General features: G+C 40.6%; 1 protein-coding gene across 10 annotated transcripts in view; it reads right to left on the bottom strand.

Moving 5' to 3' along the window:
- Positions 1-26,403, bottom strand: part of RAPGEF2 (Rap guanine nucleotide exchange factor 2) — a 309,133-nt gene that overhangs the window by 191,530 nt on the left and 91,200 nt on the right. For all 10 annotated transcript variants that reach the window (XM_090036273.1, XM_090036269.1, XM_090036271.1 and 7 more), the window contains exons 2-3: positions 8,978-9,048; positions 2,497-2,553 (exon numbers count right to left, since the gene is read on the bottom strand). In XM_090036273.1, the coding sequence (XP_089892399.1) occupies positions 2,497-2,553; positions 8,978-9,048 (128 nt within the window). The remainder of the gene's footprint in view (positions 1-2,496; positions 2,554-8,977; positions 9,049-26,403) is intronic.

Below are 26,403 nucleotides of genomic sequence, written 5' to 3' on the forward strand. Positions count from 1 at the left end.
GTCTGTGAGGAACCTGCATCTTGTGGCGTGCTCCTTCAAGGAAGTGTCATTCCCTAAAAGCCACACAGATGGCCAGGAGCTGCCAATACAGGATCTCATATTTCTGTTCCACAAGGGTAAGTTTTCTTGAAAAGTTCCAAGTCTGTTCTGAACCTTGCTGTTGGTCTTCCATTCCACAGGCCCTGAAGCCAGGAGTGAACCATCTTTGCTCTTTACTGTTTTGGGTATGCGCCACCATGTTAGAGTCATGCCATCATCTCATCTATGAAGTTACCTGTCACTCCAGAGTCCAGCAGAGTGGGCAGCACAGGGAACGAGCAGTTTTTCCCCCAGACTCAGAGATGAGCAGAGAGCAGTAGTTGGGGATTTCATGGGCTGGGTTTGCCACAAACTTCGTGGGCTGTGGATGCCTTGGGGACTGGTGAACCCCGAGCAGGTCCGTTTCCCCAGGCCCAGAATCATTCATTTACCTGGCCGCCTCTCTGGTGTCCTGGGGCCCCAACACTGCAGCACCATTCCTGCTGCTGCCAGTATTCCCATTCTTCTAGTATGCAGTGCTAGAGCCCCCTGCCTGCTGGCATGGGGTTCGGAGCAACTAGAGCAGACTGGAGCCCTAGAGTGGGCAAGGCTTCTTTCTTTTCCTCTCTGCATTCCCAGGACAGCCAGGTCCAAGAATGCATCAAATTCTGAGGCTGTTTCCACCCAAGCCAGTTTATCTCCTTCCACAGACCCCATTAGAAATAGTGGAGTTGGACTGCTTTATTTCACTGAGTGTATGCTGCACAGCAATGGAAGAATGAGGCATAAGCTGTAACAGAATCTTCCCCCGACAGAGCGCAGTGCAAACTCTGCCATCCTAACCTGAAGCTCTCCAAACATGATCATGAATTCCTTGAGGAATGCCCCCCAATCTTGGAGAACCAGACTCTTGTGCTACACCAAACATGTGGTCCATTTCAAAGCATCTCCTGTTAGAAGACTAACTACTAGGCTTAACCTTGATGAATCTCGGAAATAGATCTTGGGTTGGGCTACGAATAGTATGCAGCACAGAGAAACCCACAAAAACAGAGCCAGTCACCATCATACCTCTCTGGTAAGGAGATGGGTAAGCAGGGTTCTAGGCCAGGAGGATGACCTGTGGAGGCCTTGCTATAGGGCTGGTAAACCTGGGAGCAGAGAAACGGATTCTGCAACAACTGCTAGATCTGATCTTCTAGCACTTGAGAAGCAAAGATCTGGTCTGGCAGAGCTGGTCCAAGAACCCCAGTGTAGGGTGTGCCTCCATGTCAAGCTCTCTTTGCTGCATGTGGTGGTCTGGACAACTTGTCAAGCTGGGCTGTGGGCAGCCAGTCTTTCCTGGGGTCAGGAGAAGCCAGGAGATCAGAATCCAGGATATCTGTCTGAGGAACCAAGTCAGGGATCCAGAGGGTTGTACAGAGCACGAAGTCAAGAAGCTAGCTGGATAAGGTATCCAGGAGCCAATGCCAGAGCCATGTCAGGTATCCAGAGGGCCAAGTAGAGAACAAGGTCAGATATCCAAGGAATCTGTCAGTCAGTAGCAGCACAAGCAAAGGGTGCAGCAGCTAGGTACAAGGTTGACCCTTGTTGCCTGGACAATTCCCCTTCCAAATCAAAAGGTTTATATAGGAAGTTAGAGGTCAGCTGACCTTGGGTAGCCACTCTGGTGGCAGGGAGTGGGTATGTGCCTAGGTCCAGGTGGAGGATTTAGAGGATTCTGGCCACCTGTGTCTGCCCAGTGTGCCACTGGGGAGGTGGCATACCAGGGTGAGCTGCTGCATCAGACAGGCCAAGGCCTTGGTTTCAAGGCCACAGTCTGATGCACTGCTTGATAAAGAAATAGAGGTGTCTCATTTGTGTCTATAAAATGTGGGCTAGGGGCAGAAACTGCATATAAACCAGTATAAGTGATCAGAAAACAGTTCAAATCTGTAACACAACTGTAGTTCAATGCACATAAACTGCTTTAAAATGGTTTCAGCAAATCTGAAGATAAGCTTGCATGGATGTAGTATCAGACTTCACTAATTTAGATTAAATTAGTTTACTGAACTTCTGTCCCAGATCCTCTCCAGATTCAAGTTCATTCCCCTGGTATCCCAGGATGCTTTGCACCTCCCCCACAACCTCCCACCCATCACAGGGTAGGTGGGTAGCCTTGGCCAAAGCTGCCTGTTCCAGCTAAGCAAGGAGGTGTTCTCTAGCACCCCCAGGCTTCTGGGCTAAGCCACCACAGGCATGTGGCTAAATTTCCAGAACCAAAAGCGAATGTCTGTTCACTTGTTTATCAGTTCAACCTACATAGCTTAAACTAACCTGTGAAGATTGAATCAATTCAACCTCAGACTTTGTGACCATCTGTACGTAGCCATGGTAATTCCATACCCCCCCCCCACACACACACACCCCTTACTGCTTTCTGGAATGGTTTAGCTCTCTGAACTGTACACAGAAGGAGAAAAATGAAAAACTTACTAATAAAGAACTTCATTTGCTTCATGCCTTTCATATCTCACAGTTTCACACATCAGTCTGAAAGAAGAGAAAAAAAACAAATCAGGCATTTATCTATGATCATTAAAATGGTGAATGTCTCAGATATGTTCAGTAAAACATTCAATGACCATTTGCACATTTCCCAATCTTAATAAGACAACTGTAAATTAAAGTTTATTTTATCCATAAGTAAACTTGTAACATTAGAGCTTCAATAGGAAAAAACAAAACAAAACACAATCTGTCTACTTAATGAGGCAAATGATAGGATGCAACTCCTCCCTTTAAAATGGTTAGTTTTTGTGGTTGTAGTTTAGTTGTGGGAGGGTTTCTTGTTTTAGTCTGTTTTTGTTCTTTTTACATCAGTAGTTCAAGAAGGATGTTGATAGACTCAAGAGGGTCCAGAGGAGGGTCACTCATATGGTTAGGGGTTTACAGGACAAGCCCTATGAGGACAGACTGAGGGACCTGGACCTCTCCAGCCTCCACAAGAGAAAGATGAGAGATAAGCTTGAGGCCGCCTAACAAATTCGTTAGGGGGATCCAGCAAGGGATTGGAGATGCTCTGTTCACCAGGGTGCCTGTTGGGGTAGCAAGGAACAATTGTCACAAACTGACAGAAAGCAGATTTAGGCTAGATATTAGGACTTCTTCATGGTGAGGATTGCCAAAATTTGGAATGGGCTTCCAAGGGAAATGGGTGCTCTCCCCTACCTTGCGGGTCTTTAAGAGAAGGCTGGATAGGCATATGGCTGGGGTTATCTGACCCCAGCACTTTCCTGCCTAAGCACGACGTCTGACTTGATGATTTGTTGAGGTCCCTTCTAACCCTAGCATCCATGAATCTATGAAGAGCTATGTATTAGTTTGTAAGCTAGTTCAGAATAGTTCAATATAAGGAATAAGCAAGCAATATATAAGACACTCGTCAGATCTCTCTCAATGTCGCCAATACTTTAAGGTGAAAACAGGTTGGTTTTTTTAGTGTGGTTTAACTATGGCTCCATCAACTGTATGTCAAATGGAGTGTTGAACCCTTGGCAAGAAGATTCCTAACTGGTTTCTAACTCCAGTACACCAATAATTTGCAAAAAGTTGAGAGAGATAAATGTAATATCCTCTAATGTTCTTAGTGTCCTTTTTGCACCCAATATGAGGTCACTTTTCCATGAAATATAACAGTTTGAGAGCAACAATATGAGAACTTGCTGATTCTCGATAAAGAATACACCAGCCTGGTTATACAACAATCTCGTCAATGAGCAGAAACTCAAAAAGAAATCCTATAAAAAGTAGAAATTTGGTCATCATACTATGGAAGAGTATAAAAGTATTGCACAAGCATGCAGGGAGAAAATCAGGAGGGCCAAGGCACAATTTAGGATCCAGCTGGCAAGGGCCATAAGAGACAATAAAAATGGATTCTATAAGTACGGAAAAAGTCAGAGGAAAACGAGAGAAGCCACAGTTCTCTTGCAGAATGCAGATGGCAGTCTATGGAGGCTATAGAGAAGCCTAAAGTATTTATTGCCTTTTTTACTTCAGTTTTTAAAATAGGGACAGCTATCAGATAACAAATGAAGCTGACAGTAAAGAAAGGTAAGGATACAAACGGTTTAGAATAGTGACAGAACATGTTAGGAATTACTTTGAGAAACTAGATGCTTTCAAGTTGACAAGGCCATTTGAATTGGCTGAAGTAAATTTTGAAAATGTTAGCTATGCTCTTTGAGAACATGTGGAGGTCAGGTGAGGTTCTGGATGAATAGAAAGGGACAAATATACTGCCCATCTTTAAGAAAGGGAAGAAGGAGGATCCATAGAACTACAGACCAGTTGGCCTGACCTCCATCCCTGGAAAGGTAATGGAGCAGTCCTTTAGGAATCTACTGTGAAACACCTGGAGTAGAACAAAATGATCAGAAGCAGCCAGCATGGATTCACCAAGAAGCAGCAATGCTTGATCAACCTGATTTCCTTCAGTGATAAGATGACAGGCTTTGTGGGTAAGAAGAGATTAGTAGATGGGATATCTCCTATAGCAAGGCTTTTCACACTTTCTGTCATACTACTCATGACATTAAAAAGCTAAGAAAACAGATGGATGCACTGTAAGGTAGATATAACTGGTTAGACCATTTTGCTCAATTAGTAATGGCTCAATATCTAGTTGGGAGAAGGTATCAAGTAGGATTCTCCAAGGGGCTGTCATGAGTCCAACATTGTTCAACATTAAATTATTTCTACTGCACAATCAAGTGCATGCTTAGCAAATTTGCAGATAACACCAAGGTGAGCAGAGTTACAGATACTCTGGAGAACAGGTTTAGGATCCAGAATGACCTGAATTGGCTGAAGATACGGTTCAGGATCCATCAAATGAGATTCAGCAAGGACAATGACAAAATCCTCCACTTGGGACAGAATAACTGCATGCACAAAAGCAGGCTGGGGAATGACTGGCTAGGCTGCAATATTGCAGAAAGGGACCTGGAGGTTATTGTAGGAGAAGCTGAATACAAGCCAACAGTGTGTTCTTGTTGCAAAAAAAAGGCCAACGGCATTCTGGATTGTATTAGCAGTAGTGTCACTTGCAAATAAAAGGAAGCGATTCTTCTGATCTACTCAGCACTGGTGAGGCCTCATCTGGAATACTCTATCCAGTTTTGGGCTCCACACTTCAAGGAAGACATGGAGAGTTTGCCGTCTGGTGCAGAGCAATAAAAATTATTCTGGGTCTCGGAGGCAAGACTAAGGATGGAAAGGCTGAAAGAACTATGGTTATTTAGTGTGGAGAAAAGAAGACTGAGGGGGATTTGGTAACAACCTTTAAATACCTGAAGGGCGATTACAGAGAAAATGAACATGGGCTTTTCTCTGTGGCTGTAGAGGACAGAACTAGGAGCAATGGCCTACAGCTGCAGCAGTGGATATTTAGGTTGGAGATTAGAAGGAGTTTCCTGACTAGGACAGTGATCAAGCATTGGAACAGGCTACCTAGAGAAATTGTGAAATCTCCATCTTTGGAAGTTTAAGAGCAGGTTGGAGAGAGACTTGGCTTGGATGGTTTAATCAGGGATGTTCCTAACTTGAGCAAAGGAGCTGAACTAAATGACCACCTGAAGTCCCCTCCAGTCCTACTTTACTATGATCCTATCCTCCTAAGGTGACATTCAACTTAATAACAATAATTCTTACAACTACTTCACTTTTATAAAATGTACAGCATTATGCCACTATAGAAAAATGATTTCCAACCAAGACACTTTGCACTAGCAGACCATACTGTAAATAAAAGGGATACCTGATGGATAAGTATAAAGGAGATTTACTTAAGAGACTCATTAATATTTTAATAAAATATGAAGAATTATATTTAAATTCCATATATATCCTTTGTCCCTAGAGGTCTGCTCAGTGCAGCAGAAAAAATAAAACCTGCAGTGTGCAGATGACGTGCAAACCCTCAGTGACTTTATATCAAGGTGTATTTTTACAGTAGCATATTCAACCTGGAAAAGAAGTCTCACTCAAAACCCATACTGTCAATAGATGGATAAACTGATCTGGCTCCGATTTGCATGTCTACATGGGAAAGCTTTTTCTCACTACCATTTCTACTGACTCCTAGTTCCAAGGCCTCAATGGAAACTCGGTCCTACCAGAATTACCTGATGTCTAACAGTTTTTCTTACAAGACAACCTCATAAAAAGAGCTTGCTCCCACTAACCTCACATCAATAACCATGATGGCTTCTAGTTTGCAACTACTTCCTAAGGAGTATCACCAGAACTTAAGTCTTTCCTTACTCCTGAAGTGAATGTGACCATTTGTTCCCTGGGATTATGTTTTCCTCCTCCAGACTTAAGGTACTCTGCTGAACCAGTCCTCTTTGACATAGCAGAGATATTAACAACTCATTTCTTGTACGAGATTTCTCATTACTGAAAATATTCTATCCCTATACTTGAAACTCAGGACTATTAGTATAGTCTACTGATGAAATATTGTCCACCACAAGAGCAATGCATTTTTCCATAAGAAAGTCCTACAGTTTTAAAACTAAGGCCAAGAACTGATCCAAGGTCTGGGATCTTCATGTTCAGGTACTGGTTCTCTAGTTTCTTGGTCATATATCAACAGAGCAGAGAAGCTAAAAGTAGCTAAGGAAAGAAAGAAGAAAACGCTGGAAATGAGGTTTTTTGTTTTAAAAGTAGAACTTGTTCTTTTATAACTTCCATCTCTGCTCTGCTAGAACAAAAGAATTCTCAACAATAACCAGTCCAGATTTAGAAACTACTGGCTGTTCTCAATAATTACAATGATGCAATTTACTACCCAAATAAAGGTTGCATTTGAATGAGGTAGAGTCCAGTCTTGACTCGTTCAGATAAACTAGCTCCCCTTAACTACAGAAACTTTGCCCATGACAGTTAAAAAGGCAGTACAGCCCTCTGATCAGCAGTAAACAGAATATCCCTTAAAAAGGTATAACAGTGCTACCAGCAACAAATACTTGTATTTAATTACACTGTAATAAAGTACTTTTATATTAAGTACCTTATTGTTTCCTCAACTTACCATATTTCTGAACAGCCTTCAAGAATGCTCAGATCTTTTTTTGAATATGACATCTGGTTACCTCACAGTGTATTCATGTTATAATTCAAAACCAAAACTACCTCAATAAGCTCTAAAATGATTAACCACTGAAAAAAAAAAAAGTGTTGCATGGAAAAGAACAACTTTCTTCTAAAAACTTCCTTGGTGGTTTCCAAATTAAAAATACTGCCCTAAAAAGTTTTAGTATTCTAGAAACAGCTGTAAAACCACCTCTCTCATATTTGTGAAAGATGCAGCCTTTCCCATGTATGGTACTGTAAACAGAAGCTCTCTTCTAGGAATGTATTACATTAGTAGTTCGGGCAAGTTCCACACATTCCTTAGCAAGAATCTCTTGATTCTCTTCCAGTTAGCAAGCCAAAAAAAATCTCTCCCTATCGTACAACTACATGGACACTTTTGATCTCTATTTAAAGTCAATTTAATCATAGTAGTATACTAATGCTATTTTGCTTGATTTCCGAGTAGACAGCAAGTGTGATCAGACCTCATAATTCTTAACAAAATTAAAGTTTTACACAAATTCCTCTTTAACTTTGCAACATGCAACTTGCAAAATATTTTCTGCACATTCCTTAATTTAAAAAAACAAAACAATGCTATGACAAAATTGTATAAGATGACTTTGAAGGGTAAAGAAAACCTCTCTTTATATGCAAGGTAACAGTAATTCATTTTATTTCCCTTGGTAAAAATCCAGCATGATTCCATCTCTCCCTCCCTCCACCCCCAGTTGACATACAGATTTAGGAAAATTAAATGTCAAACCAACCTCCTAGAAACAGAACGAACTCACTGCATGAACATTTTCCATAAAAAATAATTTATAAAAGCATACCGAGTTTGCTGGTAGTTCATAAGAGCAAGGTACCATTTAATTACGCAATAGATTATTTCTCTCCAAATTTAGCAGGATAATCAGTACCAGCAATCACAGAATCAGAAAAGAATAATTTAGTGAAATTAAAGTGATGGCATAGAACAGGACTGTCCAATGGGCAGTCCACAAGGGATTAACATGTGGTCCTTGGGGTCCCAACCACCAGCCCCAACACTCCAGCTACAGCAGCAGCCAAGATCCTATGGCTCCCCATCCCTCCAATGGCTTCCACTGCCTGACCCAGCCCTACTGGGGGGGGGGGGAGAGATCATCTTGACCACAGGATGAGCCCCCCCCCCACCAAATTTTAAGCCACTGAATGAAATCATATGAACTTCTACCAACCACCACAAGAATGTAGTATTAGGAAAATGCATTTGTTCTATAATCATTTTTCCAAAAGCACTTCAGCCATTTTTGCTGAAACTTTCTTAAAAACTTCAAATCTTAGACAAACATGCAGCATGGAGCTTTTATCCCAGACAGTTTAAAGTTTGACTAATTATAACCAATTGAAAACTATACATTCAATTTTATAAACCAAATTATTTCAACTGTAGCCAGTTCTGACTTTAAAAAAAGTTAAAGTTTCCAAGTAGTATTTAGTAACAATTATTCAATGAAATACTTGACAAAGTTTGAATAGCTACTCTAAATGACGTAGTAAGAATTTCTGAAGCCAGTTTTTTGGGGGTTTTTTTACAAATCTCCATTATTGTGGTTTAAAAAAAAAATATATAGATAGATAGATAGATAGATAGATAGATGATGAGACAGACAATAAGTATCTTAAAATATTTTAAGATTATTCCATTTATGTAGCAAAATACTAAGCCAGTCATTGCCATAAAATACAAGTTAACATAGACTTACATGTATACTTTTTAATGATCCATTACCATATCCCTCCTCCCATATACAAATAGCATCATATTTTTAGTGTTAAATATCCATACCTGAACTGGTGCTCTCTCAGATTAGATAGTGCTTCCATTCCATGTAAATAAGAATATACGATCTCCAGATCCTGCAAACAGATTTAAAAAAATATATATATGTATTAGGATTTTCAGACAGTATAATGTATGAAAGGTTATTCTTAAAGAGCATCCAAAGCTCTTCTATTTAGAATATTTAAAAGTATTCCTACAATGACTTTTACATTAGGCAGACTATATATGACTTATAGCAGTGGTTCTCAATCTTTTTAGGGTCAAAGCACACCTAAGAAAGAGCCAGCTCTTAGTTTTCACTCTTTTTTGGCCAACAGAAACAATAATACAGCAGTTTTTCTGTTGCAAAGAACTCAGAAGGACCACAGCTATTTATTTCTATTTGAAATCTGTTGTTTTATCTTGTGACTCACATCTGTAAACCTAACAATGCTAACATTGTGCACCACCTTGCAACACCCTTGAAAGGATCTCAAGGCACCCTAGGATGCCATGTCATCCTAGTTGTGAATCACTGGCTTGTGGTCATCTCCTGAATTCAGATTGGAAAATTTGTTTTCTACCCATTTGAAGCTAGCATCAACAAATATAAACAAAAATAAGATGCCTGTTTTGTGTCCTGATTTATCATTCTTGCATTTGGTGCAATTAAAACAGAAGTCTCTCTCGATCAGAATTTTTTTTGGACATAATAGTTCAACCAAATTCAGGTTCGTTATACCAAGGTATCTTAGAACATTCACTTTTGTGAAAAGAAAGCTCAAGGAACCTCAACATAAAACATCTTTCATAATAAAAACAAAACAATTTAGCAGAGGTTTAACTACCCATGCTTTTGGGTGCTAGCAGCATCAGAAGCAGGGCAACAAACATTAAGTTCAAGCTGGCTGCAGTAGCTGAACCAGCAGCTGCTGTCTTTGTGCTGTGGACTCATGCGCCAATCACCTACCCCTCATTATGCTACTACTTTCACATGGAAGGTTTCTGGTTCCAGATTATGTAACAAAATGATGTACTGATTGTTTTTATTTCCTTAAATGTATCCTCCTTAAATGCTAGATAAATGGCATAAACACAAAAGCATAGGGGTCCTCACACAGGATGCAAGCATTATTTCCACATAAATCCTGAGTGCACCAATTCAAGGAAGATTCTAATCCATAAGGGGCGGGGGGGATTCTCAACCCCTGCATCCACAGGCCAGATCCAGCCCACATCCCCATGTCTTCTGCCCTGCAGGGCCCCCTGCAGGTCCAAAAATCTGGCAGCAGAAGAACAGTGGCACCACTTCCCCATAGACAAATTCTGGACCCAAAGAGAGCCCTGGACCCTGCATCTTGGATTGGGTACTCAATCCCATCACAAAGGGCTGAGTCCTGGGCCAAACCCTGGTGCAGTGGCCAGTCCTAGCTCCCCCCGCCCCCCAACCCAATCCCAGGATTTTAGGGTAGGAAGGAGCAGTGCTAATTGCCTGAAGACCAGTCCTTGAAGGAGGGGTTAACACCAGCATCTAATCTCAGCCTGCAGGGGTGGGAAGGAACAATCCTGGGCCCCAGGGCCTGCTCCCCGTGCTAAGGCAGGGAGGGGACAGTGCTAAACCCCAAATCCTAATCCTGGTATGTAGGGCTCAGGCCTGCCCATGGACCAGCCCCCACTCTACTCAACCAGTCAACAGGGCCAAAAAGTTCAGCACCACTGATTTGGCCTGGAACCTTCCTCTCTACCCCATGAATTCCCCCTCCCCACACCCCTCCTCTCTCAGATTAAACCAAAAGTATATCCTAGTCCAGGGGTTCCCAAACTGTGGTACGCTTACCCCTGGGAGTACACAAGGAAAATGTGTAATGGCAGATTTAATTTTCATTATAATAATAAAATTGGCATTATTTAAGGGGTTAAAATATAAGACGTAAGCTGGTAGGGGTATGGGGGAAGCTAATAAATCTGGAAGGGGGTACATGATAAGAAAAAAGTTTGGGAACCTTGGTCCTAGTCACTAGTACTAGAGAAAGATTGAGGAAGATAAAGAAGAGCGAGGATGCCTTCCCATCATTTTTACCTTTTCCTTCAGCCCATAAAACAAACTAACATTAAAATAATTTGTTGACAACCTGTGTCATCAGAATAATGTTATATCTGAAACAAATCCCCCACACAAAATTGGAGACACTGGAAAAATAGCATTTCACTGAAAAGTTAAGAGTAAAAAAAACCCAAATATATTCACATTAATCACAAGGGATTAAAGTTAAAATTTTATTTTTAGAATAAAGTGTTCCATCTTTAAATACTATAAAGAATTTTAAAATCTAAATCACTACCCCCAAATCCCAAAAGGTGCTTCTAGCATAGTAAGAGAAAAAAATCTTGGCATAAAAAAAAAAAAAAACCCACTACACAATATAAATTAATATTTTTATTTTTATTTTTACAACAGAGTTGGAGGGTCCAAACAGCCCACAAAAAAAAAAGAAAGGGAGGAAAGGCGGTGAAAGAGTCGTTAAAAATCAGGGGGCAATAATACAGTAGTAACTCTAAAAGACATCACATCTCTGCTTAAGGTACTTCCTTAAAATGGAGAAAGAGAACCTAATGTCAAGGCAAAGAAACTCTTACAGGCTAATGAATTACAATGGGGAAAAATCTCTCAAAGGCTATAGTGATACTATTGCTATCATGCAGGTGAAATGTGAAATAATAGACTGATTAGGACAAAATACTTGGACATGATTGTCACAAGAATCGACATGTAAAATACTCTGATGATCAAAGAATTCAAAGTTAAATTTGAGCCCTAATTTAGTACAATTGAAAAATATGAGAAAGCATACGGTTGTCCAAGTCGGTGACCTAGGGGCAATCCAGATAAGCTGAAAATGACTGAATACTTTTGGAAGTTCTGCTAAGAGGGTACCGCAATAACCAAGGCCCTGTCTACGTGGGCAGGTAAAGGAGCATGTAACACGTGATCCACACAATCACATCTCCTGCCATACCACATGTGCATGGCAGGAAGCACAATTGTGCATTAGATCCAATTGCCCCTTATTGCCAATGTAGGGGGAGCCCAATCCTGAGCTGCCCATACACTGGCCAGAAGCAGGCTCCAATGGCTGAGAGGCCCATTTGCTCAGGGGATACCCAGCCATAGCGGTCGTGTGCAGCCAGGACCAAGAGAGCCCACAGCAAACATGAGACACAGCTGGGGCCGAGAGCCCCATCAGCTGCGGGGTCTCTCGGTCCTAGCTGTGCGTGAAGATGGGGGTTTCACACCCTGACCCTCCAGACTTGGGGATCAAAGCAGCCATGATCCCCAGGGCTCAAGGGTTTCACACTAGGCATGGTCCACTCCTGCGGCTAGGAGCCCTGTCAGCTGACAGGACTTCCAGTGTCAGGGAAGATCCTGCTACATGTGCAAATCAAAGTTCCACAGCACCCAGCTATAAAGTTAGCACACATTTTCAAGGTCTAACTTTAGGGCTGGTTAAAGCTTCATCATGTGATACTCGTTTTGCACATATAGCTGATCTTAAAGTACCTGCACAAATAACCAGTTAATTGCATGATACCTGTAATGTGTAGAGGGGGCCCAAGTCTTATGATCCAGGCAGTGGGGTGTAGGATAGCTGCATCAGCATGCAAAGGCCCTATGTAGTAGAGAGCAGAAGTGGCAGCAACAAGCCAGGAGTACCAGCATCCCTGCCCCGGGAACCAAGCCAGGCTGATCCAGTCTGCAGCTCCAAAACCTTGCCAAGCACTTGCATAGGCCATCAGATATTTTAAGAATAGACTGAAAAACTCTAGAAATTATGAACTTAAATATGAACCTAACCTAAAAAATTAAGACTAGAACATGTTGAGGAGATCCATTATTTTGTCTTCATAATTTGTCTTCAGCAACATTTTCAAACAACAGTTAACTAACTTAACCAAAACTACTGATGTACAAACCAGAATAGATTACAGCTATTTTCCTGTAGCATTGGAGAGCTAAAAGATGGGCAAGATGAGTGAACAGCAGGGAGAAAAATTTATCACAGAAACCAATTATGACTGACGGCACACAGAAAACAGTAAAATAAATCTGTTATGTAAGAAAGAGACTACTTCTACTCTATTCTTTTTCATAACACAATGACATTTCAAAATGTATAACTGTATTTGCATGTTGTTTTCTGTTAGGCATTCAAGAAATAAGCAAGAATAAAAGTTTTCTGTGTTTGGCATGAGAGAAATAAGCAGGATTAAAACAATTAGTATGACAAGGTAGCAGGCTTCTGGGCAAATAAATTAAACACCACTGAAAGAATGATGCAGCTGATGAACAAATTTCACACTACTAAACAATTAATCCCAGCAAACAGTGGCTTTAAAGAGCATGAAATGTCTAACAGCTCCACCTAGCTATCATAAAAAACCTATGCAGAAAATCTCACTTAAAAAAAAAAAAATCACTATGTTCTCTACTATCCTTCTTCAATTAACAAAGTTCTGTTAAGTATCTATAAAGCTAAAAGACATGGAAAGATATAAAGCCAGAGAAAAGACTGAATTATTTCCATCTCTTGTGGAGCCAAGCCAGGAACAAGTATGTGGATTATATAAACACTGCAGTGGCAGTGTTAAAGAAGGAAACCGGTTTTAACTTCAGTTAATTTTCCAATTTGACTACCAGGCTACAGGCCAACTGTGAGAGCAGGCCAGCCAGTCACCTCAAGTAGTTTTCCATTAATCTCAGAAAAATCCTAAGCTATGATTTCTGTGGTTCAGAAGATAAAGAAGGCAGGAAAGACACTAAATATTTCCATGTAAGTGTGCATTTTCTAATGACTTAATGTTTCATTAACTCATCTTTTTATCCCTGAGATTAAGAACTGCTTAAAAAAAAGTCAATGGATTTTTTTCCACAAACATAACTTAGAATTCTGATTTATACTGACATCATAGAAAGACAATTTACAATACCAAATGTTGCCAACAGTGGCTATCAGAACATTTCAATTTTCTAGAAAGCTGCCAGAAAATAAGGGTTATGTTCAGTAAAACATAAGTAGCAATATATTTGTATATGTAAAAAAAAAAAAAAAAAGAGAAACTCATGCAACTGACGCAAAGTTGCAATTAAATAGTCAACCGTATTGTAGTTTTTACAGCTATTTTCAGAAAATATGCAACATCCATGACAGTTGTCCTTCAACACCAATCCACCACCTATTAAAAAAGTTCAGCTAATGATGGCAGAATGAGATATGCCTGTTAGCTCCAGTAGTTATTATAAATCATAAATTACCACAAGGTGGCAGACTGAGCTATCTACAGTTTTAAAAGTTCAGAAACATCAGAGGAGTCTCCTATTTAGACATGGCTGCGCTCCCTCAATTTTCCAAACACACAAGGTGTTCCAGGAGACTAGAACTATGTCTATGAAAACTGACAATAAAAAGTCATCTTTGCTTCCGCTGCCAATGGGAATAAAACCATCACAATTTACACAGCTATTAAAATATTCTGGTAGGAGTTACTTATTGCACAGAAGTCACAAGGCATCAAGTTTCTGCTCAACGGTTACATTCAGTCAGTGGATTCTAGAGTATGAATGACTACAGCAACTTTGTAAACTGACCTGGATATGAGATGGAATGAAGTCCCATCCCCTACAACAAGATTTCAGCAACAGTCAGCAAAACAATCTCAGTGAAAACAACCCTTATCTATACACTCCCACAAAAAGAAATTAATTTTAAATTATATACTTTTTCAATTGTTTATGTTTTCTTTAGGTAATGTACTAGGCAGGAAGACAGAGGATCATCTACAGATCAGGTTAAACTGATACTTTGGTATAAATATATATGCAGATATACTTGCATTGGTTAAATTCTGGCTTCTATCAATTTTTGGTGGTATCTGCATATGTAAACTAAGCCTAATATTAAAGTGTCCAAGCTTGCAGAAATTCAGCTGAACCAAATTAGCTCCACCTAGTAGAACAGGGATATAGGAGAAATCCAAGAGAAGAAAAATACAGAAATATCCATGTCATCTGAAAAGATACACTGCAAATATACTGTGTTGGGCTGTAAATATATCCCAACTGCAGCAGTTTTTTGTTTTTGCTCTTGTTTTAAAAATCAGTGAAAAACTGTTTTCCAGTATTTGCACAAAAATTGCAACACGATACTAGTTTCGATCCCTGCATACAGCAGAGTGTGAAACTGCTGTCCTAGCTAAACTTTGTGCCCTTGTTACAGTAACTCAAAAGGCTTCCCATTGAGAAATTCAATGCTCTGTTACCAAGACAGAAGCATTTTCCTTTTTTTCCCCCCACAAAAATGGCATGAATAATATCAATAGAAAAAGGTTTCTCTCTACTGCTGCTCATGAAACAATTATTCTTTTTTATTTTAAAGACACAAAACTAACACAAGCTTAAATTCTCTTCCACCCAAACTGCCTACAAGAGAAAAAACCACAAATTCTAAGCTAACAATCAGTGCGATTTTAGTGTAGAGGTTTTGCTCCTATTTTTCCATCAGGCTAGCCAACTTGAGTTCATGGACAATCAGTTAATACCTTTTTGAGTGTACTTTTGCTAAAAAAAAAACAAAAAACAAAAAAAAAAAAAAATCACATCTCCTGACGTACACAATGAACAAAAAACATTTTAAACTGATAACCAAGACTTGAACCAGAGACTGGTTTATACCATCATATTTAACCACATAGATGACCCTGACTATAAGACAATTCCCACCTTAATAATTAGGTTCTATATGTGGAAACTTTATGAATTTATTGCAACTTTCCAGGTACAGAATCTAATTATTGGAGATATGCCTCAATTCATCCCCCTCCCACTGCGACAGCAGAGAAAATAAACGTGGGTGACCAGGTAGCCCCTCTGCTCTCTATTTCCCCCCTAATTTTCCCCCTGGCAGCCACCTTCTCCACCTCTTACTGTCAGACCCTGCTCTCCCTTTACATGGAAGTGAGGAGAAAATCTGAAAACAATACCCTTGAAATTAGACATGGGTATAACAATTCTCATATTTTCAGACTTAGTCCATCCAGAATGGATGCATACCATCTTTTTTTTTTTAATTGCTACAAGTTTTAACACAGGTGTTTTATAAACATGATCTTAAGCACCACTTTGGCAGTCTAGTATAAACTATGTATAGTAATTTAAAATATGGCAAGTGTGGCCCTTCACTCCATGGTGACCTCACAGCTCGGCACTGCTCGATATGCGTGTATACTCCAAATAGCCCTGCCTCCCCAACAGAGGACCTATGTGCTTTTCAGTCCCACTCATGGCTGGAACAGGGTGTTCTTATCACAAGTCTTGGGATGCTCCAAAAATGTACATGCAGAGGAGGAGCTGGGCAACCTGGTACAGATACATCTTTTGGAGGGCAGGGCCACATTAATTATATGAGCCAGGATGAGAGGGGCCAACAAAGGGATTCTGGGTATGCAATTATGTGGCTCACCATGACTTGAAAAAAAAGAGTCGGTGTTGGGGGGAACTGCATTTAATGGGCACGAGCATATGTCTTATTCAAATAGGTTGCACTAACCTATCCTCTATATTGCCATTTTCTTCTCACCCAACCAAATCCTGGTTATAAGTCTCCCAGATTTCACATAGCATGCAACTGAGCCATTACTTTGCAAACATTTCCAGACAAACTGTTAAAAAAGTTTTATAGGAAAATGAAGGAGGCAGTAGGAAAAAACCCCCAAAAAAACACAATATACAATGTGACCTTCCATTATACTTACAAACAAGAGATTTGCCAGAAATCAGCAGAATTTAAATTTTCTGTTTTAGTAAATGGAAATGAAATATGACTCAGCAGTAACATAATTTGAGTAACTACATTTATAAATTACCAGTAAGCATCCAGTACCCAATATTACCTATTACAAAAAGTGAGCCTAGCAGTAGAAACAGGATGCTTCTTAGGTTTTGGTTCCTAAGCCCCATCCCCACCTCCACCTCCAATGACAGTTTGTGAACTAGCTAGCGGGGGGCAGTATATATAGCCACACCCAACAGCTGCATGAAACTATTGCAGTGTTCCAGACAGTTGTTGCTGCTTTTACTTCAAGTGGTGCCTTATTCCAATCAGATGCGCAGGATTGCTGATGTGCTCCAGCTGCATGGTGAAGTGGCACCCTTTGAAGTAAAAACTACTATAAACAGCTGTGCAGCAAGTGCTTAATTCAACAACTCACTGCAAATTAAGAGGGGTGTGAATCAACTTGATAAGGAAAACTAATACCTACTTTATATTTGAACACTGGAAGGCAAATTCTAGATCAGCAATTCTCAATTAGAATGCTTAGATCTTTAAGGGTGCAGGAGTGTGCTGTTCAATAGCAGCACTGTAAGGTGCATAAATACCTACACGTGGGTGACATGATAAATCCAGAAGTTACAACATTTGTCCATAGGGTCAAAAACATTCTGACCTGTTGTAGTCTTTCATGTTCTCTGAAGTAAAGGAATTGCTCTAGTGTTTTTCCATAGTCAAAACACAAGTGAAAGCTGCTAATAGCTGTCATTTTCCAAGGGGACCTTTGAGTCTAACAAAGTTGAGAATGACTGCTCTAGATTTACTATATTAAAAAGGTATTAGATAAGAGACTGTAATAAGGCCTCCTTATCTTACAAAATTCAGCCAGTAAGAGTAACTCTCTCACACTTCCGAGGAGACATGTCCAGAATTTTCTTACGCTGACACTATTCTATCTGTAATCATATTTATAAATCCAAGTATGTCTACCAAATCTATAAGCAGTGAGGAAAAATGTTAATCTTGACAGGTTTTATTGTGGACAATGCTTTTCTTGGATATTAAACAAAGAGACTCCACATTGTTTTTTTTCCAACTATATACCAGTTAGATTCCCCTCTCCCGTCCAAAAACCACTTCCTCCCTCCTCTTTTTTTTTTCATACCATCGCTGATTTTGAATTTTTCCCTGCCTCCCCAGAAGAGGCAGGCCACCAGATTCTTGATATTAGCAAATAAACTATTGATTTTCAAGTGCAACTTTCTCATAAGCAACTATTTTTACCATTTCTGTAGGGATAGAATCCACTCTAAGGGGCAAATGGACATAATTTAAAATTAAAAAAAAAAAAGAAGCATTTAATCCAATTAAAAGTACTTTCTATGCCAATCAACAAGCTAAAAAGGGAACTCCTTTTTAGACAGTAATGAGAATGATTTTAAAATCACTTGTATTTGCCAAGTTCTCTCTGACCTTACCAAGTTGTTTGATGCAGATTTATATAAGGGGACATTATGCACCGCAAAAACATATTTCTGCCAATTCAACAGTGACATGAGCCCATAAGAACCGAGACAATTTTCCACCCAGATTTGGGGATTACTATAAGAACAAACTTGGAAGGTCATCCCTTAATAGAACTGTAACACAGAACTGCTATAAAGGGTCTACTAAACAGTTCAAATATCTTGCATATTTCAACTGGAAAAGCATCAAGCCATCCTGGAGTTTTGCCATTTTTTGTGTTTATTGCCTCTACAATTTCCTCTTATCTTATTTCTTCATTTTAAGTTGTTTTTGTTTTTTTTAAATCACTCTCCTCTCTTTGACAAGACTGCTATTCCCAGTTTGTTTCAACCCCCTCAAGAGCCTAAAGGTTCTGAAATATAGAAGTTACTACAGTAAGTAGCAAATTCAGCATACTTCATTAGGCTGCTTTAGATATTTACTGGCTTTTTCAGAGATGTCTGTTACCAGCCTATTCATTTTTCTTAATATTAGTCAAACTGGGGTTAGTTTGGCAGACTTTTTTGGCTTATTTGTTTATCTGAAATGAACGTCTGCCTTCATGATTTTGTTGTAAATCCTTAAACTCCTACTGAAATTTTAAAATTTTCAAAATGATCCCTAAAGTACTCTTTAGCACTTGGATCCCAGAGAACCCTCCCCTTCCCTCTCATCATTTAGACTGAAGTATTGAATAACTGTAAGAACTCCTGAAATTTTCTATTTGGAGAAAGAAACAGGTTTCCAGGAACATTCTCTCCAAATTTCAAACTCAGTTATTGAATATTACTATTAAACAAACAGCACCCAACTGTACAAAGATGGCAATTACTCTACACCATGCACATTTTATTAAGGATACAGAAGTTCAATTTAAAATCTGTACTAAGTGTCAAGGGTGTAAAAATGAACCGACTCTATTAGAATCAGTTCTCGTCAACAGACACTGAATTAGTTGGGATAACAAAGGTTGGGAGGGAAGGGTAGGTAATACGGCTATTTTATTTTCCTTCTGATCCTTTAAATCTGATGTTTTTAAAATTAAGGCCCAAGTGAAGCATGTAAGAAATTCATACCATAACTTTAGACATTAAAAGGGATATGTAAACAAGTTTTTAAAGGACTATGGCATGACAGTGGCAGCAACAAAGCAGCTTTCCAATGACACGTTGCAACGGTGGGCGGATGAGAATAGGATGGGGTTTAACACTGATAAGTGCAAGGTGTTGCACATGGGGAGGAAGAACCGGCACCACACTTACAGGTTGGGGAACTCCCCTCTTGCCAGCACGGAGACGGAAAAGGATCTTGGAGTCGTCATTGACTCCACAATGAACATGGGCCAGCAGTGTGGGGATGCAGTCAAGAAGGCCAACCGTACCCTGTCATGCATCCACAGATGCATCTCGAGCAGGTCCAGGGAAGTGATCCTCCCCCTCTATGCGGCACTGGTCAGGCCGCAGCTGGAGTACTGCGTCCAGTTCTGGGCGCCACACTTCAAGAGGGACGTGGACGATATGGAAAGAGTCCAGAGGAGGGCCACTCGTATGATCAGCGGTCAGCAGGGCAGGCCTTATGAGGAGAGACTACGGGACCTGAACCTGTTTAGCCTCCACAAGAGAAGGTTAAGGGGGGACCTTGTGGCCTGCTACAAACTGGTCAGGGGGGATCAGCAGGTATTGGGGGAGTCCCTGTTCCCCCGTGTGCTGCCAGGAGTGACCAGGAATAACGGTCACAAGCTGGCAGAGGGTAGGTTTAGATTAGATATTAGGAGGCGCTATTTCACAGTCAGGGCAGCTAGGGGCTGGAACCAGCTTGCAGGGGAAGTGGTGCAGGCTCCTAGCCTGGGGATTTTTAAAAGGAAGTTAGATGAGCACCTTGCCGGGGTCATCTGACCCCGGTGCTCTCTCCTGCCAAGGCAGGGGGTCGGACTAGATGATCTACCTAGGTCCCTTCCGACTCTAGCTACTATGAAACTATGACACTGCAGCTGCATATTGTCACCCAATTTGTCTCTTCCACAAAACCACATCTTCTACTATCCACTATGACAAGTCTGCAACCTCCTTTGCAGGCTAGAAAAAAAAATATTGCCCATATCTGATATGACTTGGGGACTGCCACTTTTGCTAGCAAGACAGAGATCGGGGCTGAGGAAGCTTGGTCTTGTCCTGTTTAGCATAGATCAGTTTAAATTACTGATCCAGAACATACCCAGGGGAGCAGAAAATGGGGAGGGCATCTGGATGCCATCAGATTTGCTGACTCTTGTCAGTCTGACTTTCATCTTAAATTTACCAAGAGACTGTTCTCATGGCTTTGGCTAGCAATCTTCACTTGAAGACGACGCCCTGCTGATCTTACTAGATCTTTCAAGCTAATCATGAGGTGCCAATAAAGTGTTTACTTGACCTGCTGAGTATATGTAGGACTGCTTAAAATTCGTTCTGCTCTTTCCTAGCATTGAGGCACCAGAACATGTTGATGTGACTCCTTGTCACCCCGTTGGGATGTTCCCAAGGGTTCCATCTTGTTGCTGCTCCTGCTTAGGTCCTGGCATTTTGAACTAAGGTGTCACTGGCATGCTGATGGGCCCTGAAATCTCAGTCCTTTCCGGGTATCTGACAGCAGTTGGGGATTGAATACAGTGAACTCGCTGACACCAAATCCAGACAAGACAAGGATGATGACGGTGGACAGACTGCTTGACTGGGGGAAGTGGAAGAAACTGGGACACCTACCATTGATGGGGTTCAGCCTCCCCTTCTCACTCAAGTTTGCAGTCTTGGGGATCTTGTGCTGCACCTGGATCTTTAGGTGACAGCCATGTTTAGGAGTTAGTGAAAGGCATTCCGTCTGGTGACAAAGTTGCACCCCTTTTTTTTTGGATTCAGATCTGGTCCCCAGCATTCATGCCTTCGTAAACTCACAGCTAGACTACTGCAATGTGCTCTACATGGGGGTGCCTTTGATCAGTGCTTCCCAACCTGTAGGTCACAACCCAAAAGTGAGTCCAAGAATATACGAAAGGTTTGCAGTCAGAATTTAAAAGCGGATCAACAAACTTTAAAAATGGATTCTACTTTAAGAGAGAAAAATGTGGGAAACTGTAGCTATTCCCTTGCAGGCTGGAAGAGTTCCAGACTGCAAGAGGCTGCTTGGGGCCCTCCTGCTGCAACCACTGGGTGGCTGGGGCCTGGGGGAGGGGGGCACTGGATCAGGAGTGAGGAGCACTGGGTCAGGATTGGCTACTGATGTTTACAAACAAGTCCTGGTAAAAAATGCTTGAGAAACACTGCCTTTGATGACAGTCTTCCCTGATTTCCAGTAGCTTTTCAGGTACAATTCAAGGTTTTGATTTTGACCTAAAAAGGTCTGGGTGCTGCAAACGTAGGAGGGACCACTTTCTTCTCCCTTACACCCCATCATGACCTCTAACATCAGCCAAGAGCAACCCCTTGCAAGTACCATCCATACACCAAGTCTGCTTTGCAAAAATGTGTAGGAGATTATTCTCAGCATTCACTCCTCAGCTTTTAAGAACTCCTCCCACTTGAGGCCTGCTGGAGGCTTCCTGGCCATCTCCCAGAAATTCTACAAAACCTTCCTATCTGGGCAGGCATTTAGCAAGCAAGGACAAGCTGGCATATTGTTTAGGGGGTTCTGTTTTATTTGATACTCCACTTGCATTTATACATTGTTTTGTCCTCTTCCTTTGTTCTCTTGTTTGTTTTTCTGTTTTTATAAGTTATGTTGTCCTCTTACTATAAGCTGCCCTGAACTTTGTTGGGAAGAACAGTAAATAAATAAATAAAATTCTTAGCTCCAGCTGCTTGCCAATTAACTTGGCGTAGTTAAGTTAAATACCTTTATTTAAAAGTAGCATGGGGCATTTTTACGCATACATTGGTCTGCTCCAATGTCCCAGAGATTAATCGAGCCTGCTCTGCACACGAGCTGTTTGCACCTGGTGCTGTGGCTGGCAGGGGGTTAGTTCACAGTGAAGGTGTTTTACTTCAAAAGCATGCTGCCGCCATTTTCTCAGCACTAACGCGCATTTTGCCATTTATACAAACGTATACAATGTAATGCCGGGCACTTTTAAAGTGTACAAATGCCAATAGATACTACTAAAACTAAATACATAGTATACCCTAGGACTGACATGAAAGGCAAATCATAAAAGTCTATTAAACAGCAGAACATAAGAAACTTCAACACATGCTGTACTACAGATAGCTCACTGAAAGGAAGACCAACTTAACCCAGCTACATATGTATGAGCTGCACAGCAAACTGGTGCTTCAGTGTGGTTACAGAAGCACCATTTCCTGTTAGCCTACTAGCAGGATTGAAAACTTGCTAACTGCCATGGTATTAAGCATCTTTGAGCCAACCATCCTAATTTCTAAACACTCTGAACATTCTGCTATATATAGTTTAAGCCTAGACCATACAGACTCGGGTTTAGGTTCATATATTTCTGCTTCCTGATATACAGTCTGCACTGTTACCATCTGAAATACAACATAAAATGAGTGCAGAATAAGTCACCATGGTAAAAGACTGGCTCAAACCAGTATTTATAAAAAAAACCAAAACCCTGGTACACATGCAAATTGGTCAAAATTTTTAAAGCTAGCCACTTGGAAAAAGTTATGTAGAAAAAACACTTTAGAGGAGAAAGAGTACATCTTATTAGCCTATAATTCAGTATATTTCATGAGGTATGATTTTTAAGAGAGACCAACCAAAACCTTAAGAACTGCTCAGCCAAATATTTCTGCAGCAGCTAAATTTTTTTTGCTGAAATCGTGAAAAAAAATCACCTGCAATAACATCCAAATGAGAAGTTACACAAGCGTAAGTAAAAAAAACAAAAACAATTTAGCTGCTGAGTCAGTCAAATAAAGCAGTCAAACATTTTAGCACAAGTCAAACAGAAACAAAACCTCATCCAAAACAGTCACATCTATCAAAATGTGCCAAATATTCTATACAACTGGTATTCTACAAATAGTTTGCAAACTAATATAGACTTTTCCAGAATTTACTTGACATATATCTGTAACAAAGGCTTCATTTAATTCAACCTAGACTAACATTTATCTTCAATTACAACAAATAACTGCAGGCTACCAAAATAGAACTCCAAAACTTAAATATAAAATGAAGCTACTTAATGTTTAATACCTACAAGAGTCTTTCAAGTGTCATTATTTAATTAAGCCATGGGATAGGTCTTGGTCAATCAGTTTTGTATAGCATTCAGCTAGTTCTTTTCTTGTGCAATACCAGATCTTTACCCCAGAAAAAGGAAGCATAGTGGTACCAGCAAGCGCTCTTTTGAACAGAACTGGTCACCGTCTTTGCTGACTGTAAATTTAGTCAATTTTGTGAGAGATAATGAGAAGCGGCCCATTCCAATTCAAATTAGTTTCTAGTAGGGACAACCATTTCTTATTCCTGTTCAACACAGCTGTCAGCATTTATAGCATTGTCTGGCTATGGTAAAAAGGTGTTTTTCAGTTTAAACATTTGTAACATTACCATGTTCTAGTTTACGTGGTCAAGAATTCCACATCAAAGTTTTAGAATGTGTCAACCGAGAGTTTCTGAAAATTCAGTTTCTCGTATTCAAGACAAATGTAGCCCAGGCCCCCAAATACAGCTTCACACAATTCATGATGAAGTGTCATTCCATGATAAGCAAAGCATCATTCCATGGCATTTCATACCTATAGGCTGGGGAACACCCTTCTCAACAACACAGTGGCTGAAAGGGATCTTGGAGTCATTGTTGACTCCAGGATGGATGCGAGCTGCCAATGCGAGGAACTGGTCAGTACGACTAACCACACCTTATTGTGCATCTACAGGTGGATCACAAGCAGGTCCAGAGAGGTGATCCTTCTCCTCTATGTGGTGCTGGTCACGCCACAGTTGGAGTACTGCATCCAGTTCTGGGTGCCACACTTCAAGATGGATGTGGCTAACATTGAGAGGATCCAGAGGAAGACCACTCACATGGTCAGGGGGAAGCAGGCCAGGTCTTATGAAGACAGACTACAGGGTCTGAATCTATTCAGCCTCCACAAGAGAAGACTGAGAGGGGATCTGGTGCCTGTCTATAAATTCACCATGGAGAGTCAGTGGAAAATAGGTGAGGCTCTGTTCCCCTGGGCACCACCCAGGATAGCAAGGAATAACAGCCACAAATTGATTGAGAACAGGTTCAGGCTTGATATCAGGAGGCTTTACTTTATGGTTAGGGCTGCCAGGCTCTGGAATGGGCTCCCAAGAGAGGTGGGTGTTCTCCCCTATCTTGGGGGTCTTCAAAAGGAGGTTGGATAGATATCTGGCTGGGGTATTATGATCGCAGCACTCATTCCTGCCCAGGGCAGGGGGTCAGACTGGATGATCTGTTCAGGTCTCTTCTGACCCTAGAAACTATGAAACTATGAAGCAGACTAATCTTACCAACAGCAGAACAGGCAACCAAGCATCTCTGTGTATCGTTTCTGAAAGAGCTCCTTTCCCCTGGCTGCCCCAGCCCTGGGGCTTATGTGCGCCCAGGGCTATGTTTCCTTCCGGTCAGCTGACCCAGTACCGGTGCCAGCTGATACCCTAATTAGCCTGCTGCCAAGACTACCTGCAGCTGTGGAACCCTGCCTAGCTCTCAGGGCTCCCTAGCTAAGCTGCCTCTGGCTCTTGAAGGAGCAGGCACACCTTAGTGTCCTGCAACACAGCTGTTATGGTTAGAAAATAAAGAAAAGGCCTCCCATATCTCCCACTTCAGCCAGTGCCAAGGACCACAGACACACTTTTGGATAATGCTACAGTAGGTGTGGGAAGGGACAGGGGGAAAAAAAGGGGGGGGCAACTAGCTTGATTAAATGTATACATTAATTAAACTCTATTTTTAAGTAAAAAAAAACTGATCTCTACATAAAAGTTGGCACTATATTTTATTTAGTGATTCTTTCAATGCAAGCGAGATTAATATCTACTTTTATTTTGCATTACATTTCACAGGGTAATATACAAGCACAAGGAATTAACTTAAATGTTCTTTGTTTTTCAAAGCCATTTTTCATCTCACCAGCACAACCTACTCAGAAGCATCAAGCTAGTGCTGGAAGATTTAATGAACCACCCTCACAAACAGATTTTAAACACTTTGGTTCAAATCAACACAATTTATTCAACACATTATTCTGCTAAGAGCTTTAGGATCAGACAAAGAGAAGAAATTAAGGCATTCATGATAATAATGATCCTATTAGATGGGGGAAACCACGAATAGGCTACATGAGAAATTAAAGCCTGCCACCTCCCATAGTTAGCAAAAAAAACCTAATGAACAGGGGAAATTACAGGGTGCTGTTATGCATTTCTTGCCTACTTTGGGGACTCTCAAAAGTCAGACAATTAATGACTTGACACAAAAATATGACTTCTAGAGTGAGAAATCCATTTGACCACATGATAATGTCATTTTGTCTGTGGTTGGACACAAAGATGTCTTGCACTGGCTGCACACTGTCCATAATTATAAAAGGCAGTGTCAAATTATTCAGAATTCTAAAAATACATCTGTTCTCCTCCTGCCCTTTTTGGTGTTTATAACCATCACTGAGAAACTTGCAATAAAAATCTGTTTATTTAACTCATTGCATATAAATAGCGTACTGCTGTAGAATTATGCTAATTGCTAGATTCTAGAAAAACATAAAAAGGTATATCATTTGTTTTCAAAACCAGAATTTTATCAAGACGGTGGGGGGAAGAGGGGACACAAATATTTCATTTGTTCATTACAGATAAGCTTTATAAAATGAATTATTGCACTTACTATCACTGATTTGACTTCCACTACTTGGTATCACAGAGTTTCAATGTCTTTGTCTAACAAAGCATACAGTTATCTAAGATCAGACTTCAGGAAATGCTCTGAGGCAGCAACAGTGTGGTGGTAGAGATACAGGTTTTCTATAAAATTAGGCCAAATAGAAATGCCTATGCAACAAATTGTAAAATCGTTTTCATTTTTAGAAATATGGAATGCATCTATTTCAATACACTGGATTATTTGACACTGAGGAAAATAGAGAGATAGTT

This window comes from Crocodylus siamensis, chromosome 2 (genome assembly GCF_052110815.1).
Source record: "Crocodylus siamensis isolate JL-2025a chromosome 2, ASM5211081v1, whole genome shotgun sequence".
NCBI classification, from domain to species: Eukaryota; Metazoa; Chordata; order Crocodylia; family Crocodylidae; genus Crocodylus; species Crocodylus siamensis.